Source organism: Mustela erminea, chromosome 18, assembly GCF_009829155.1.
Source record: "Mustela erminea isolate mMusErm1 chromosome 18, mMusErm1.Pri, whole genome shotgun sequence".
NCBI classification, from domain to species: Eukaryota; Metazoa; Chordata; class Mammalia; order Carnivora; family Mustelidae; genus Mustela; species Mustela erminea.
The window spans coordinates 25,395,209-25,414,056 of record NC_045631.1 but is presented as its reverse complement, the minus strand read 5'-3'; the positions used below and the strand labels follow the sequence as shown (position 1 = coordinate 25,414,056).

At 38.8% G+C, this 18,848-nt stretch overlaps 1 protein-coding gene across 9 annotated transcripts in view; it reads right to left on the bottom strand.

Moving 5' to 3' along the window:
* ACACA (acetyl-CoA carboxylase alpha) overlaps nt 1-18,848 on the bottom strand; it is a 285,383-nt gene that overhangs the window by 96,238 nt on the left and 170,297 nt on the right. For 7 of the 9 annotated variants that reach the window (XM_032319427.1, XM_032319428.1, XM_032319432.1 and 4 more), the window contains 6 exons: nt 15,222-15,278; nt 14,934-14,978; nt 7,985-8,026; nt 6,687-6,902; nt 5,743-5,898; nt 3,214-3,417 (listed from right to left, as the gene is read on the bottom strand). In XM_032319427.1, coding sequence (XP_032175318.1) covers nt 3,214-3,417; nt 5,743-5,898; nt 6,687-6,902; nt 7,985-8,026; nt 14,934-14,978; nt 15,222-15,278 — 720 coding nt within the window. The remainder of the gene's footprint in view (nt 1-3,213; nt 3,418-5,742; nt 5,899-6,686; nt 6,903-7,984; nt 8,027-14,933; nt 14,979-15,221; nt 15,279-18,848) is intronic. The other 2 variants (XM_032319429.1, XM_032319430.1) reach the window with 1 other exon arrangement.

Genomic DNA, 18,848 nt, shown 5'->3' with positions numbered 1-18,848 from the left:
CAATAGAAAGCAGATGAATAAGGTTGCCTAGGGTGGGGCTAGTGACTCTAACTTTGACTCCGCAGAAGAAAATACGAGACCATTTAGGGGTATGAAGATGTTCTCTATAATGACTGTGATGGTGGTTATACATGTGTATACAATTTCAGAATGAAGTATATACATTAAATAAGTGCATTTTATATGTAAATTGTATCTTAATAAAGGTCATTTAAAAATGTATACTTTCTGGGGCGCCTGGGTGGCTCAGTGAGTTAAGCCGCTGCCTTCGGCTCAGGTCATGATCTCAGGGTCCTGGGATTGAGCCCCACATCGGGCTCTCTGCTCGGCGGGGAGCCTGCTTCCCCTTCTCTCTCTGCCTGCCTCTCTGCCGACTTGTGATCTCTGTCAAATAAATAAATAAAATCTTTAAAAAAAAAAAAAGTATACTTTCTCCCTTATACTACACTTGGAAATCAACTGACATAGGCAATGGATTACCCAAATCTCTTCTCCCACTATGACTGGCTGACATCAGTGTTTAGTACAGCTAATAACATAAAGACTTTACCAGGAAAATGAAACAAAATGAAGCTCAAGCCAGTCAACCTTGCTTCTTGTTGTCATAAAAAATAAACGAAGTGCTGAGCAAGAGGTTGAGGGCAACGGATGCTACTGAATGATCAGCTAGCTACAATAATTCCACTTTCTACTATAATGGACACAGGAATTAAAAATGGGTAGTAAGTATATGGTTTACAAGTTCATGAAAACATGTATATATTTTATATATCATACACCTTTCCCCAGGAGCCATCCACAGGGCTTCTCTTGGAAAACGATCTCTGATCCTATAAGTCTGCTCCCTTAGAACTTTATACCTGTTTTATGATAGCATAAATCATAATCATACTACAGAGAAACTAGTTATCTGTCTTCTTCCCCCCGATGTAAATTTCTCAAGAGTAGAGATTACTTTTTATCTTTGAGTCCATTATTGCCTGACACACTATAGGTGGTCAATCAATGTTACACCAATGAACAAATGAATGAATGATACACAGGGTTCTACATTATTTTAGATTTCCATAACGACTCACTAGAACAAAAAACGGGGGGGGGGGGGGGGGGGGGAGAGGGTGTGACAAATTGGCAATAAGCATCAGGCAGACATTAAGAGCACCAAAGCAGAGCAGAAGGCTGTTCCTTTTGTTGCTTTCTTCCTCTAGCCAGGGGCTCTTGGGCCCCTCATTGGCTGCTGGACTCCCTCAGCTGAAGAGCCTGAGGGAGACCTCTTCCTTCAGGGCTTCCTAATATGCAGGACCCAAGGTCATAGGGGTTTTCCCTCAGGCAAAAGGTAGCTCACTCATTCTTTCAGATACTTAATGAGTGCTTATTCTGTGCCAGGCATAGGACTAAATCCTGACTGAAGGTGTCTGAGCCTTTCATGCCCTTGTGCCATCATAAGCCAGAATGAGGGAAATCTAAGAGCTTTCTAATGAAAGAAAGGAAAAAAAAGGTAGTTACGAAGAACAAACATATTTATCAAAAACATTAAAATCTCAAGTGGCCATCTTATTTTTCACAAGAATAGACCTGCCTTGAAGCCATTGTAGAAGTTAATTAAAAATATCCCTGACCACGGAAAGCTTTGACTGAAAATGTCTTTAAGGTTGTCCTGAAAAACATCAAATGCAGCAAAAATTATTGTATACTCTTTCTCTTGCTCACCCCGTGCACTCTTGTGCTCACTCTCTCTCTCTCTGTTTTAACTGTTCACTTCTCACTGGATAGATTTCTCTGGCCATCTAACTGGGAATCAAAGCACAAAATGAAAGGTCACTCTGACAACTATCCAAACTCAAATTTTTAAAATTCACCTTCAAAATACTGGCAAAAATGTCTTCTCTTGCTGCTATTCCTGGACTTAAAAGGACATAGATAAAAACAAGAGACCTACAATCTCTTCCCAGTACCTAATACATAGAACAAACAGAGATCTTGGCATACACACACTGGAGCAAGGCCATCCTTTAACCAGAAGAAATGCACTTCCCAAATTTAGGCCAAAAACCTAAAATAACATCCTGGTTCTTAAGAATATGTGAGCCATGGCATGGGGCACCTGGGTGGCTCAGTAGGTTAAGCCTCTGCCTTCTGCTCAGGTCATGATCCCAAGGGTCCTGGGATCAAGCCCCACATCTGGCTCTCTGCTCACCAGGGAGCCGGCTTCTCTTCCTCTCTCTGCTTGCCTCTCTGCCTACTTGTGATCTGCCAAATAAATAAATACAATCTTAAAAAAAAAAAAAAAAAAAAGAATATGTGAGCCATGGGCAAACCAATCTAAATCCAGTATCATAGCAAATGGCACAAATATTTAGAAATGAAGGTGGTAACATAGATTAAGAAGAATTCTCTAACTCTGAATCTCAGGAAACAAACTGAGGGTTGCTGGGGGGCTGGGAGGGAGGAAGAGGGTGGCTGGGTTATGGATATTTGGGAGGTTATGTGCTATGGTGAGTGCTGTGAATTGTGTAAGACCAATGAATCACAGACCTATACCCCTGAAGCAAATAACACATTATATGTTAATTAAAAAAAAAAAAAAAAAGGAATTCTCTATTATGACAGAATCAATCTACTGTAAGAGTCATCCTCCATTTTCACAGTCTTGTTTTTCCTACCTGAAAAGGTGGTTAAAGTTTGCTACTTTGCTCTTTTATAGATATATAATACACCGAGCTCTTTGAAGGAAAAGTGTAAATGGAATAACAATGGGTAAATATGATAAAGTCATGGCTTGACATTGTTCAAGCTATTATATGAAATTTTCCTTTTTTAAAATAAAAGTTGGTGACACACTTCAACAATTCTCTTTTCTTTCCTTCCCAATGAGTAGACTATCTGGGCTGAAAACAGGACAGATCAGACCAGACCAGACCAGACCAGATAGTTAGGTAGCTCAAGAGCCCTCCTAAAAAGAACCCTAAATTGCAGAATTACCTCTGGAATCAGGTTCACTTGGCGTCTGTTAGGGTTCATCAGTATGTAACAACACAGGCACATCTTATAAGGCAAATGAAGTTTTTCAAATTTATGTGACCATTGCTGACAGGGGGTAACTCCCTGATGTAAACCAATGGGAAACGTGAATCTGCATCTTCCATAACAAGGACAGGGAGCTCATCTTTAGGACCCAATCAAACCTCTGGGGAGCCTGCTTGACCACTGTACCTGTGCTGTCCTGGAGTCAGTCACCTCTTTATACAAACTGATGTCCAAGTAATAGCCAGACTCGTTGGTCAGGAAGAGGCGGATGGGAATTGCTTTTCCAGTTGGCGTCAGGCGAATGTTGATTTTCAGTTCTGCCTGGAGGACACGTAATTTCCACAGCCGACTTCCATAGCGCATTACCATGCTCCGCACAGATTCCTCAATCTGTCACAGACACATCACCAAGCACAAAACTTAAACACCTTGTAACTAGAACCTGTTTTCAGGTCTGCCCATCTTTGGGAAAGAAGGGATGGAAAAAGGTGCTGGTTTCTGGAAATGTGGACTACATGTATTCCTTATGAAAGGAAAGATAATTTCTCTCAATCCTACTCTTGCTTAGAACAAGTCAGGGACAATTTCATGCCAGCCCAGCATGGGAGTGGGGTTCTCTGGCTCACAACACCCAAATATATGCAACTCCCTACACCTTTCCCAATTATATTCATATTCTCTATCAAAGATCTGCAATATCTAAAATTACAAGCCATGGGATTTAAGAAAAAGCCTCAAATAAGAATAAAATCTCTAGTTAAACAGCTATTAAGTAGCATTTATATGCATGGTAACTATGTTTCATTGCACTTACAGGACCTTAAATCATCATAGCAATTACCACCATGAGCTTTTTCCAATACAATTTTATTAAACTTAATAATATATGCTGCTTGGTAAATGCACAAATTAAAAAGAGGCGATTTGTAGGTGGGGCTAGAATGCTCTCTCTAAACAGAGCTCTGAACCTTGGTCATTGCCAAGTCCAACTGGGATTTAAGTAGATGAGGCAGATGTTCCATAGTTTCTCTAAGGCTTATACAAAGGCAGCTTACTGCTCCTAGTTTTCAGGTTTAGACAAGCTGTTTTAACCAAATGGCCTCAGATGGGATTTTTCCTTGTTGATATTCTAAAGTGAAATCTTGTTTTCCCAATACAGCTGTAGACAGCTAGGACATGCTACTCAAAATAAATGTTTTCTTAAATGAAGTATATTTCTAAAATGCTTCTTCAACTTAGAAAATATCAAAAATATCTTCTACCACCCTTCTCTTATGGTCCTTCAGAAGTATGTGCTACCCTTGCAGTCTGTTTTGCTTCACAGAATCTTAGATCAGAATGGATTTCGAGGGCAACTGGGTGGCTCGGTTGTTAGGCGTCTGCCATTGGCTTGGGTCATGATCCCGGGGTCCTGCATTGGGATCCCGGCTTGGTGGGGAGCCTGCTTCTACCTCTCCCACTCCCCCTGCTTGTGTTCCCCCTCTTGCTCTCTCTCTGTCAAATAAATAAAGTCATATATAAAAAAAAAGAATGGATTTCAAAGAGCTGACTTGCTTGTTAACCTAAAGGTATCATCTGTTCTTTTCTTGAGGTTAAAAAAAGCCAACATTCTCTACATAGAGGAAACTGACAGCTCTCTATGACTGGAAAGGCATAGTTAGGGTGTATGAGTATTTAGAGTGGAAGCAGAGAGGCAGATATAAAAAAAACTTACTGAGAAATAGTAAATTTTCAGATTTGAAAATATATATAGTTATACAGCGACCTGGCCATGTTCTCAGATTTCTAGCCTCATCAGTCCCAGAATGCTTAGAAGACCTTTACCTAAACTAGATGATGAAACTTGATACTCAGTGAATGGTCCTTGATTTTCTTGATAGGCTAAAGCAACCTATCAGTTGTTTCGGAGTCTTGAAGAAAAACAGCAGAAAATGATTTTTCAGGTCTTAGAAATTCAGTCCAAAAAAGCAAAAGTCCATGCCTACAAATGATCTTGAGAAAGGGGGATACTTGATTCTCCTAACGAAATTCCACAATACCACGGCAGAACAAGGTTAGAGGGAATACAAACAGAGAGCGGCTTGTATTTATTACACCTGGGATAGAAGGTCAAGTACAGAGTCACCCTGTTTTCCTTCCCTAAATTATATGGAATGGATTTTAGAATAGAACCTCAGGATAGAAAACATACATAATACATGTGAAAATTCCTTATCAAACAAATCCCCTCCCTGTGGAAAAATACTGAAGATAAACAGGTTAGACACATTGGTAAGGTGCACTGCCTCCCTAAGGCCACCAGGTAAGTAACATTTTGTGCAAACCAGCAGTAGTTTTGCCAAAAGGCCCAATAATAGTGAAGTTATTCCAGATGAGAAATCCTAGGGAATTATATAAAAACAGGACCACTGCGATGACAAATATCATGGAGCAGATACCAATGGATTAACAGAAAGGGATTTTATGTTTTTGTACTGCTTACCAGCAAGATAACAGCATACCATCTTCTGTTTTGAGGTCTGCTTTCAGGGGCTATATCAAATTTCTGACACCCTCTGGAAACCCTGTCTCACAAGCATTCTGTAAACCTTAAAGATTAAGGACTCAACTAGCTGACCAAGAGTACCCGTTTCCAGGTCCAAGTGAAAATAAATATGGATGAATCTCTCTGCTTGTGTTTGGTGGTGCTGGAAGAGAAACTAAGGAGAAATGTACCTTTGATGGGTCCATGATGACTGTGGGCACAAAGTTGAGGAAGATGTGGTTGCAGTCAGTGCGAACATTTGTATTATTAAAAGCAACTTCCAACTCATCCATGGCTTCTAGGAGCAGCCTCTCCCCTTCATTTTGTAGATATTCAAAAGAAGCTTCCTATGCAAGAAGAAAATCAACATTCATGTTGGTGTGTTGCAGAAGAGTCAATATCAATAAAGAACTGGCTACTGTAATGACTTGAGTAGTAATATATCATGAATCATAAGGCACCTGCTTATTACCTTCCTCCCTAGAGTAGCTCAACAACTGTGGGTGGCAGAGGCAGGCAAAAGTCAGATAAAGAGCTTCTGCCAGCCCTTCCTCCTGCCCCCTAGCAAGCCATTTCCTTCCAATAGTTGGACATGCTGGGCACCCCCAGAGCTATACCTCCAATAGGATTACATTTCACATATGACATATGGCATATGGAGCAGTTTAGAAAATAAATCTATTTGGAAAGTGAAAGTTGAAAAAGGGTATAGCTTTGGGATGCAGTAATTAACATGGAGGGAAGTGCCTTGCTATACACAGAAACTACCCTGTCTAGATGGGCTTACAACGGGGCCAACTCTAACTTTATCTTCTATCGTCACCTAACTCTAGCTGTGATTTTTCCATTAAGACGGTTTTGCTCTTCTCAAGTGAGTGCTTTCATGCTTCTACTACCTAAAAAAAAATTTTTTAAAGCCCCTTATAATATGGAATATTTATTTGCCCTTTATAATATGGAGTATTTATTTTTGTGAGAGAAAGGACTGTCAGACTTCTGCTGGTTACTGGAGAGTGCGAAGAATGAAAATAATGATTCAAAAAATGATTTAAAACATGAAAACCTGATTTTCAACAATGCCTGCTTCTCTGCCCCTTCCCTCAGGGATGACTTCCCGCCAAAGTACAGGACCCACCTTGGTGACTAGATCAGAATGTCTGATGATTGCACGCACGAAGAACCTGTAGTCTGTCACTTCTGTGCCCACTTCCACCTTGGCTGCCCCAAGATACAGGTGCATCTTATGATTCGCACATGGAATGGCAGTAAGGTCAAAATTTCTCATCCGGTTCAGCTCTAACTGGAAAGCTAGGGCAGGCTCCAGGTGACGATAGATACGATCCTCCTCAAACTGAGCACAAAAGTGGAGAACAAAAGAGCTCACAAGAGGCAGTTAGAAAATTATATTATGAAGAACATGTAAATAGAAGAGATGCTTAAAAACAGAAACATAAATGATCATGTGCAAATAAGCAACAAAAATGAGCTACATTCAAGGATAATGCTATAGCTTATGTAAGATTAGGGACTAAAGTGCCTATTTACTTCCCAAGCTTTTATCATTTATGCTTTTACAAGCAGTGATGCTCTCCATTAAAAACAAGTCAACAAAAACACCAATTCCCTCAACTCCCACTGCATTACCGTCTACACAATTCATTTTTTATAATTAATCACAGAGTGCTTCATATTAATATCTACTTCACATACTGGTGTTTTGGGTTTACCCAAATGTTTACAGGCAGGGCCCGTATTATACTCTTATTTCTGGCACCATACAGATGACACAGTAAATACTCAACAAATAAATATCATCTAGTTTTTAAAAATAAAAATATTTGGCTTTGGAATATTCACTATCCCTATAGATATATTATTATTTATCTCTCTTTTTTTTTCTTAAAGTTCAATTTACATTTACTCCATGTTTTGCTGAAATAAAATTGTTCGTCCAGTGCAGATATCAACTGACTGAATGGAGGGGGAGATCCAAAGCCAGTTACAGGAAGAAACCAATGTGGTCTGAAATTCTGTATTTTAAAATTGAAAAACAAAGGCACATAAACAAATGCACATAGACTTGGGTATAAATGAACTGCTGCCTGTGGGTGACAAGAATACTACTAGTAAGTATAGCAGTCCTTTAATATATCATTAGGATCATCCTAAACCATAGGGAGGACTGTGAGAAGTTATCGCTTTCTCCGGATAGCTCAATACATTTGATTGTTTCCTAAACCAAACTCTTTCAGAAAGGAGTCTTCTTTAGTGCCAAGACACATATAAGGCAAGGGAAAGCACAAGTTCAGTCAGAGAAAGGAGAATGGCAAGAAGAGCACATGACAAAGATAAGTCACTCTTGGGTTTTTAAGAACAAAATGAAGATTTAAAAAAAAAAAAAAAAAAAAGGGCAGGAAGGAAATTAGTCCTTACCTTATCCCTTGCTCGGAAGGTGAAAAATTTAGGAAATTCTCTCTGTGTAAAAGAAGGGGAAAATGTTTCAGTCTTTCATGGATATGACTCTTTGGGGATAAACAGTCAAGCATCTAGAAGGCCGTTCCTAGAAAACATGCTCCTTACCTAAGCTTAGCCTGGGGAATATGAATGATCCTCTGGGTAACTACCACTTTGACCCCACTTCCAAATTTGAAATCACCACACTATCACCCTCACTTTAATAGCTATCCTCTCCTATGGGAAAACAAAATTAGTATTTTTTCATCTCCCAAGTGAAAAAAAAAAATCTTTCCAGGTTTTGCTTTTGGCATAACCTGGCAAATAAAACCAATACACTTATGCGGCAGCATTTCAACAGTAGTTAAGAGACTGATTTCCCAAGTTTCTCCTTAAGAAACTCTTAAAATGTAAACTAGCCAGACAGCACAGGATCCCCAATCCATGTTTTTTCCACATTCGCTCTCAAGTCAATAACTCCAAGGGTTTAAACAATAATACTTTAAGGCAAAGCAAAAGCATAAGATGTTACTTTGGTCACTACCACTTTATGTATAAGAGAATGGGACGGAACTAGTGAACTTGTAGTCATTAGGTCTTACTGCTCTTTTGCAGGGCATTACACAACAAAGCAACCAATTTCCTAGAACCTTATTAATTAACAAAGATGAATTCAATTAGCAGAGTCCATTAGTTTCTGAAATTTAACTTATTAACACCAAATACCCCTGCTTCTCGGATGGGAGACTCTACTGGCAGTGTTGGAATCAAGTCATTACTATTTGCCTCCATAGGAGGTTTCATTAGGTATCTCCTTCATTATGAGTGCAATAATCAAACACTTACTGGTACAAGGCAGACAGACCAGGACTAGCTAGCTGCCTAAATGTCCCTCAATGAGCTTTAGGAAGCATGAAGGAAACATGAACCGAAAGCCTTCTAGGTGGCAGGAGCTCTTTCGTGCTGTCCCACCAAACACTTTCAAAAACCTCTCAGGTAATAATGATGACTTATTCTATAGCTGAGGAAGCCGGGGCCAGGTGATATGCCCAGGATCATAAAACCTGAACATGAACTCGAGTCTCTCTGATGCCAGAGCCCACACCCTTTCATTTCTACCACTCCATTTCAAGTGCAGGACACTGACTTTCTACTCTTGTCATAATCCAAATTCCTTGTTCAGAGAACTTCTCCTTAATGAGATAAAAAAAACAAATTGGGGCTTTAAAGGGAAAAAAAAAAAAAAAACAAATAAAGCAAAACTCCTGCTGAAAACTTGTGGTTCCTGAATTTACTGAGAGCTTCTTGAATACCTTCCACAGGTATTTACACCTCACACCTTAGCTAAAGCTTATACAGTCAATAAATCATTTTACATTTCCTTGGCATTTTGACTGTAAAACTGCATTTAACAGGCTTCTAGGAGCTTGTTTAGCAAGCCCAGGAAATCCCCTGTCCAGGCTTGGGTCTTTAAAAGCCCTTTGAAAGTGGGTTTTACACAGCACTGATCTTTTACTGATGATGTTTTGTTCTAAATAATTCCCCTGAATGATAGTGAAGAACATGGGGATGACTTCAAGGTTAAACAGGAAGATGTTCAGCTGAATTGTCAGTAGATTTCATGCTCATGGCTTTATTTAGCCTCGTTTTGGTTTTATTCTTGAGAGGTATGGCTTTCAGAGCATTAGCTAAAAAAGCAACAGAGGTCAAAAAAAAAAAAAAAGATAAGATAATAAAATCTTTCCATGCAATTTTCAGAAAGAAGAGTCAAGAAAAGTGATAATAAAGTCTCTTAAGCATACATCCTATTCTGCCACAACTATTAATTAATTAAAATATTTATTTAGTGTACCATTTATTCAAATGTGTATATATGCAGGATCAAAATAATTTTTCTTCAAAAACCTCGTAATCATAGCCAAAAAACACTTGTCTTTACTACTCAGCCAATTAAGAAAATTTGTAGTAACTGAGAGTCATGGGGAAAAAAAAGTCTGAATTTACAACAAATAATGAAAGAAGCTAATTCTTGACAGAGACAGGCAAAGACTACGAAAAAAAAAAAAAACCCAGTTTCACTAAGTTTAAGAAAAAGTGTTATGAGATGATACAGGCAAACTTTTTTTTTTTTTAAGCTTTTGAGCAAATTTTTAGTTCCCTAGTGAGGTCCTCAATTTAAGCGTGAAGCGTTCAGAACAAGAGATGGCCAGAAGTTCTGTGCGATGAAACACCAGGATTATTGAGTAGTCCTTGGAAAGCTATACAAGTTCTGAACACTTTTATAGCAAGTCACTTCTTTCAGTGCTCAAAAATTCACAGAAAGAGAAGAAGAAATGCAGAAGTCTGGACCTATAGTTGTAGTAAATTCCTTCACCCTACCTCATCCTTCCAATTTTTCCACTAACAGCATTCATGCTTATTCCATCACTAATGTAATTGCTTTCCAGGCATTCTAGTAGTGTTATGGGCAAATATCATAATTGAATGTACACAAAGAAAAACCCTCTTAGTGTTCTGGTACCAAAAACCAAAAGAATGCAACATTTCTCAGGAAGAAATTATACCCCTGCTGTGTTCTAATCAGCCAACCATCATCAAGACAATCAAAATAATTTGCCTAAATTAGCCAATCAAGACACCCTGCAAATCAGAGAATGTGAAAACCTGCAACAGAAAACATCATAGCTGATTATGATACTAATAATCGTGTTAAAAACCTAATGAGATGAAGAAATTGGAAACTTGCTGGTGCAATTCTCTTTTACCTCAACATGCTGAGAACTAATTATATAGACTGTAATTAAAACAAAAACCCAAACCAAACCTTTTGAAAAACTAACAGTTGATCCACTAGCAAACAAAACTACCAATTTTTTCCCAGCTTCATTGAGATATAATTGACATACCAATTTTTTTTTTAAAGAAATGAGCTACTAACCATGATAACTATTTTTGATAGTGAGTTGGTTCTTCCTTCAAGCTCAAATAATCCAAACCATTTTAAAGCGGGAATGGCTCCTAAAAAAACTTGTAGAACGACAACTATCTCCTAGGAGACTTGTAGTTGCATTTTAAAAATCTCATGAATCTTTGCTTCAAACAAGAAGCAAAAGGAAACTCAGATGCAAAACTGATTTTAGAATCTTATCACCGTGTTTGGACCTAATGCTCTTGTTTAGGTTGCAAAGGATCAGAAGAATCCTGAAAATTTGTATTTTAGTATCCTTAACAAAACTGCACTGAAAAAAATGATGGCAAGCTTCAAAAAGCATAATACTTACATCCCAATCAAACAGCACCTTCTGCTGTGTTGTCTGGAACTCTAGATCAGAAATTCGAGTGAAACTAAGAGACTTAAGTAATACTACATAAAACTGGAGAGCCTATTCAGCTGCAGAAACTCAAAGACCCTGTTCTTTGGCTTTAAAGGCTTCAATATACATATTTTTTAACATGAAGGAGAGATTTCAAAAAATGGGTCTGTTTTCCCTCCAACTCTGTTTAAATATTCATGTTAAGCAGTTATTCGCATCCTCTTTCGGGCACTTGATTTAATTAAACGACAGGGAAACAGTGTGGAGACCCAGTCTCCTCACTGCTGGTGGACAGGGCCACCTCGGAAAAATACATTCCCCTATTCTAAGAAAGTCTCTAAGAGACTAAGACAGCAGCAGACTCCAGTGCTCAGCTCTCTGGGGACTGTGGCTATTAGACAAGGAAGTTTTCGGTGGCATCTGAATAAGCCCCTAACAATATACAGACTCTCTAGGAATGTCTCCTCCGTCTGGCCCTCATGGGCTGGTTCTGGTTCTGAAGCAGTCAGAGGACCATACAACGGCACAGCAGCCTCTTTCCACACCAGCCAGTGTTGTCCCTGGTAACCTTCCTCGTCTCCTTGCCCCCTCATGTGCACCTTCTCTCTTCTATTCAATAATATAGGGATTTCACAGTGTAGAACAGGGGAGGCTGCATACATCACAGTGGATTACCAAGAAGCCAGAGAGATCAAGGGATTCATCTCTAACACTCCCAGAAAGCTTCCTCTTTTTCACACTACACTAACTACGGGGCAAGCACACATCAGATGACATGAGAGAGGCTAAGCATCCTTCATGAATGGCAAGCTACCACCAGCAGAGGATCTCACAGCAGTACCATGAGAGTGAGCTCTGGATTTGTACGACTCCTGCCAAGGCTTCCTGGCTATTGCAGATCCTGGATGTAGCTCAGTAATAGTTGCCCTTGCCCCCTGCATAACCACTAATCATTTCTAAGGAGCCCAACATAAAAACACCCCCAACTCCTCTGTCATTCAATTCTTCGGAGAAAATCCAGTCCACACCTAGACCTTAACATCTTCTACCTCCTAAAGCAACATTTCCCCCACTCATGACAAAACACTTGATAATTTAACGGATTTCCCACTTGACAAGCCACTATAAATAGGAACTGGACAATGATTCCTGGGGAAGACCAGCTGCTGGGCTTAATTCCTAGAAGATTTTGCCTATACATGTCCCTATTTAACCTATTGGATAGCACAGGGAAAGAAGAATGTTTTAAAACTGTAGATACACTCTAGGACATGACACAGATTCAGAGGTAAGAAAGTACAAAAGAAAAACAATGCCCAGGGAGAATTAATCGCTTTGGCTTTTTGAAGTTTTAATGGAGGGTTTTAATTTATCATGGAATGCTTATTATACAAAACCAGTTACTGTGCTATAGACATGAAGACTCTGTCTGAACTATTAGGGAAAAGGAAAATAATTTTACAAGTTCACTATTATTTCCTGGACTATTATATTACTCCAAAGTCAATGAGAAACAAAATACCACATTAAGACTTAAGAACATAGCGCAGGGGTCCCTGGGTTGTTCAGTCAATAGTTCAGTGTCTGCCTTCGGCTTAGATCATGACCCCAGCGTCCTGGAATCATGCCCCACATTGGGCTCCCTGCTCAGTGAGGAGCCTGCTTCTTCCTCTTCCTCTGCCTGCAGCATCCCCTGCTTGTGCTCACACTCTGTGCGTCAAATAAATAAAATCTTAAATCAATCAATCAATCAATCTATCAAACCTAGTCCAATACTCTTCCCTAACCCAGGTCTCAGCTCTGGCATATCTACCTTAGTTCTGGTCAGCATTTCCCAACCATACTATTTATTCATGGGCTTCCATATTCTATCCCAAGTATCAATTTTATACTCTAAGCTCCTGATTTTTCTTCCTAAAGCCCCAGGGTTCTCTTTAAGCTCCTCATACTTCTCCACTGCCTCCAGTTTCCTATCAAAAGTTATTGATTGATATATATCTGCATTCCGCTTGATTTCCTGACATCAATAACACAAGGGAATTGTGCAGTCCACAACATTTCCTAAAGCATTTCAGAGTATCTTAGCTCTTTAGCTTGCAGGATAGTCTGTCTTGTTTCTCGTTAGACTAAACCAAGAAGGTGAACTGTGAGAAGGAAACCAAATGTCAAGTACTACAGATCTAATAAACAAAGTGGTAAAAGTAATCACATATAGGTCCTTGAATTTAGAAAGTCCTTTCCAGAATCCCAAATGCTAGCTTCATTATTGCAAATGAGCAGTGCTTGAAAACTAACTTGATTATCTTAATTGTTAAAGCAAAACAAAACAAAATTCTTATCAGGAAAATTAAGACTTCCAACCTAATATCTTCTAGAATCTTAGAAAATGACTTCCTGATTGCAAACTGTGGCTATCATCACACTAGGTATGATCATGGATATACCACAGTTTAGATGCCAGACTATTCATTCTCTTTTCAACAAAATTGTTAATTTCATAAATATTGTGGCTATCATCACACTAGGTATGATCATGGATATACCACAGTTTAGATGCCAGACTATTCATTCTCTTTTCAACAAAATTGTTAATTTCATAAATATTGCCAGTTAATTTAGATAAATGGGAGAATAAGAAATTTAATGCTTAATTTTATTTATTTCCTGTTCCTAGAAACAACACAAGACAAAAACACCAACTTGGGTTCTGTTAAAACATTTTAAATAATAAATGAGTATTTTTCAGAACTGAGAATTGAGAATTGTCCATAATGGAACTGGAATCCAACTTTGGTAGAAGTCAAGACCCCAAAGTACAACCGGCAGTTGTTGTTCTTCTTCTTTTCTTTTTTTTAAGATTTATTTATTTATTTTAGGGAGAGAGAGGAAGAGCACACAAGTGCAGAGGGGAGGGATGGGAGAGACAGAAACCCAGGCAGACTCCGTGCTGAGCTTGGAGCCAGACAGGGGGCTCGATATCACAATCCTGAGATCACCACCTGAGCCAAAAGCAAGAGTTGGATGCTTAACTGACTGTACCACTCAAGTGCCCTTTAACCGGCAATTCTTCTTCCTTTTTTTTTTTAGATTTTATTTATTTATTTGACAGAGATCACAAGTAGGCAGAGAGGCAGGCTCCCGCTGAGCAGAGAGCCCGATGTGGGGCTCCATCCCAGGACCCTGGGATCATGACCTGCCTGAGTCGAAGGCAGAGGCTTTAACCCACTGAGCCACCCAGGCACCCCTTAACCGGCAATTCTTGATTAACGAGTCTCTAAATTCACTACATACACAGAAGAAATTACTAGTTAGTTCCTGCTTCTTCCTTAGTCATCTGGATAAACACAGATGTTCATTCTTAAATTTTTCTCAGATGATACTGAGAATTCATTATAGGCTTAAAAAAGAAAAAAAAACCAAAAAACAAAAAAAAAACACCACCAGCTTGAACACACCTTACCGAAGTGGAAGATTCATTTTAACACTTTCTAAAACAAGAACCAAACATCAGGTCAGCCCTTCTAAATAACTCACACATGTTCTATATATTTAAATAATCAGTGGCAAACAGATAAAACAATAAGTAATCTTTCATTGTGGTTCCTTTTACTTACATGAAATCTCTGATCCACCTCACAGTTGACCTGTTTTCTGAAATCCTTTCAAATGGACAGAAAAGAAGGAAAAACAGAAGCTGGCAATCAGTAATAAAATTAAAAACGAATTAAGTAATAAGTAAAAGGCAATGAGTTAAATTAATTTTTCCTGATTAAATTTATAGAATGTTATCTATTTGCAAAGACTCTACACATAAGTATATGATTATATTCCCGTATTTTATTTTTATAAGTTCTAGCCGCAGTATAAGACACATTGGGGAGGTATCATTCACATGCCAGTACCTTTTGTGCAACCAGGAAAGTAAGGCGCCGTATCCCATGCTCAACCAGGGTAGCTTTCTACAAACAAACATGTGAAAGAGAAGACAGATGAGATCTCCATTCATCTTCAATTTTATCCCACTTGGTCTTCATAAAGCTCTGACAGGGTAAGAACCCTTTTTGGATCTCTGCGTCTTGCCTCAGTACCTTTAACTTGCAAATAAACAAATCTCAGCTTGGCTCCAATGGAATAGGTTTCAGATATTAATCTGGACAAAACTGAAGGACAACTTTGTAGGGAAGGATCTTATGAAGTCACCTAAATTCTCTAAAGACTGATTTACCTCAAGGTGGAGCTTAACACCATTTCATACCTGGTGGGCCTGTATTCAACTGTGAAGATTAATAAGGATACAGAAGCTAAATGTAATCCAGTAGAGGGAAAAGAAGAAATTCCCATAAAACAGAAAGCTCAGGTGTTACACTGTTATTTCCAGATATTACCCATCATCAGATACTGCACTCCTAGAATTCAACATAACAAGTCCTGACCTTTTACCCCCTGCTTTACATGAAGGTTTTTTTGTTAAGATTCTCTTTAAAAATCGGTAAAAGCAAATGTTTAACAGGCTTTTAAACTTAGTGGTTATTTACAGCTACACTTGGCAGAGGCAAGCAGTACATCAGGAGTGAAGAGAGATCAGTGGTTTCAAGACAGACCCTTCCATAAGTCTAGGGCCTTTGGATCTAAGCCTCCTCTATACTGTACAGCTCACTTATCTCCAAAGTAGACATGAAGAAGCACGTTAATAAATTAAGTAAGAGACGTGCTTTTAAAGGTCCCTAACGAAGAGGAGCTACATGCAACAAATAGAAAGGCAATTCCACCATCTGAATGGCCTGAGAGAATATACGAAGAATACAAACAGAAAAAAAATATGTGGACTTTCACCACCTACATTCAGGCTTTAGTTTGATCACGTTCCCTGCTATAACTCGAACCAAGAGCTATGTTCCTAAGTCAGTCCTTAGCTTTCATGATATTATGCATTTTTTTACAGCCAAATTAGCTTCCCCTTATAAATAAGCACATTTCTGAGCCACTGTCCTCCTACTTCTCTATTTCTACTATGGCACTGCTTAGTAATAAAATTAACAGCATAAATAAAAGATAACTGGCAAAATTATTTTTCTAATATTAAATCCCCAGGCCAAACATGAATAAATTTTGGCTTAATAACATTTAAAAATGCTCTGTACTGGCATCATACCCATTAGTGTAAATAACCAAGTACTGAACTAAAATAAGAAAAAACTGTTTTAAAAGAACAGAGCCGAGTGGGGGCTGTAGTGGTTATTCATCTTTCAGCATGCCCAGGAACAGAAACATTTTTTTTTTTTTCAACAACACCAACAAAGAATTCCACTACAGCCAAGTCCTTCAAAGACAAGCATCAATAGCTATGTTCTGGCAAGGGAAGAAAATAACTTTAATAATGCCATGATTTAAAATCAAAATTGTTATTGCTTTTAAAATTCCACAAGTGGCTGACAATAACAGCAGAGCAACAGGATTCTGATTACATTGTAATAATGCGGGTCTCACAGCAAGTCCACAGCTATTACCCAGCGATTAGGCGTCAGCACCTGGAGAAACTCCATTTACACTGACTGCTTCAATCTCCTCCACAAGTCATTTACAAATATATGATCCTAATTTCTATGAGAGAAAAAAAGACATGCTGGGACTAGAAGATTATTTGGACAATTTGGATCAACCTATTTGATAGTTTAATGTGTGCTTAAAAAAAAAAAACTTTTTCTGAACTGCTAGGAGCATGATCAAGAACTGAAAAACAAAACTAGTTATGACTTCAGTTTTTTTTTTTAATTGCTTTTCCTTCCTTTTAATTTTTTTATTTTTTTCAAAACAAGGAGGTGAAAAATGCCAAATATTCATAGATAAGCACAGTACCTGATGCAGTGAATAGCTTTTCTAGGCTTAGAATGTCAGCACAGTGTACCCCCTAGCCTTCCAAAAAGCCATATGCAAAAATGCTGGATTTCTCTGTGCCTCAGTTTGAAAGTTCGGTAAAGGGAAAAGTCAATTTCCTATTGCCAGTTAATGGTACAATTATATGTAGTGAAAATAAGGAAACTGCTTCTGTAAATCAACGTGTAATGGTTAGAAGATCTGGATCTGAGGGTAATAAAAAGCCTAAAGTTGAGGTCAGATCAATCAAATATAGGCAATCAGTGCCTCAAAACCTGGGAGGAAATGGTCCTAGATCATTTCATCAAGCAGCACATTCAGCAGAGGTTACCTTGGTCACTGGTCTCAGGTTAATCTGAGGCAGTCACTAGTCCCAGACAAGAAGGAAGGTAAATTTCTAAAGAAAAATTCCCAGGCCTGTCCCGTACCTTCACTTCTGTGAAAGTACCTTTTCCTTGTGGTGGCCAACTCGTGTTGGTCTCCCAGTCAGTTTATGGGTGTGAGAGGATAAGGGATTAAATGCTAAGACTCATGTGAAACACAAAGTGACCATCTCTTCCTAAGTACCTACCATTAGAATGGTACCATTCTAATGATACCATTAGAATGCCTATGGCACTAACTGTTTACACGGAGAAATCAAATTTTAAAAAACATCTCCTGACTTCTTTCTTTATAAAAAGCATGACGAGCTAGGAGTTTTCCATTCAGAGAAAACACATCGGTTTTTCTTGTCATGAAGGGCAGCTTGTCAAGAAGAGGGGTGGTTTGGCATCTATCATGTCACAAGGATCTAGAACTGCAGGTTATTATTTGAGCATGCCTAACCATTCCCTCCAACTAGACTATAAGCAACTTCAGGGCCAAGAATGTATTATTTACTAAAGCACCCAGATCTGTGCCCCCTAGAGCTGGTATCACAAAGCCTCCCCTCCTTCCTTCCTCTCCTCCTGCTTGTTTTAAGAGCTGTCTCAAATTTTATCTTTCATGAGGACTTCTTTGAGTAGTCCTCACTCAAATGTATTTTTCTTCTTTGCTTTTCTAACTGGTCAGCATACACTTATTAGCAGTCATAACACTTTTAATTTATAAAGAACTTCTACGTAAATGCTTTTCATTTGCACCTTATCACAATCCCATGGGGCTGGATTAGTCAGGAATTACTCTATTGTACACGGGGGAAAGCTCAAGCTCAAGTCGATTAAGGCCCCCTGATCACCTGCTGGTAGATGATATAACAAAAACTAGAATTTAAGGCTTGTCACGTCAGGTATCTCGAGGGTGAGAGAACCATTGCTGAGTGGGAGAATAACTTGGTAAGGGGCGTTCTGGATGTCTAATTTTGTGGAGCTGAGCAGAATGGAAACTGGGAGGAGAACGAGAATACATGTGGATCGCAAGTAAACCTGTTGCTGTACCTCGGATGTGAGGCAAGAGTTTATACTGGAATGATGGTGGTCCAGAATTAAGAAATTGAGAAAGGGTAATAGACATGGCAAAGAAAACCCTCACGGACCTGGTGACTAACCAAGATAGAAATAAACAAGCATAGATTGTGGGTAGAGGGGGTAGATCAATGGAACAGCAAGGAAAGGAAGAAGTCAATGATTTCTGAATGACCAGGAGTAAAAGGTTGGTTATTTGGGTTTGTTTTG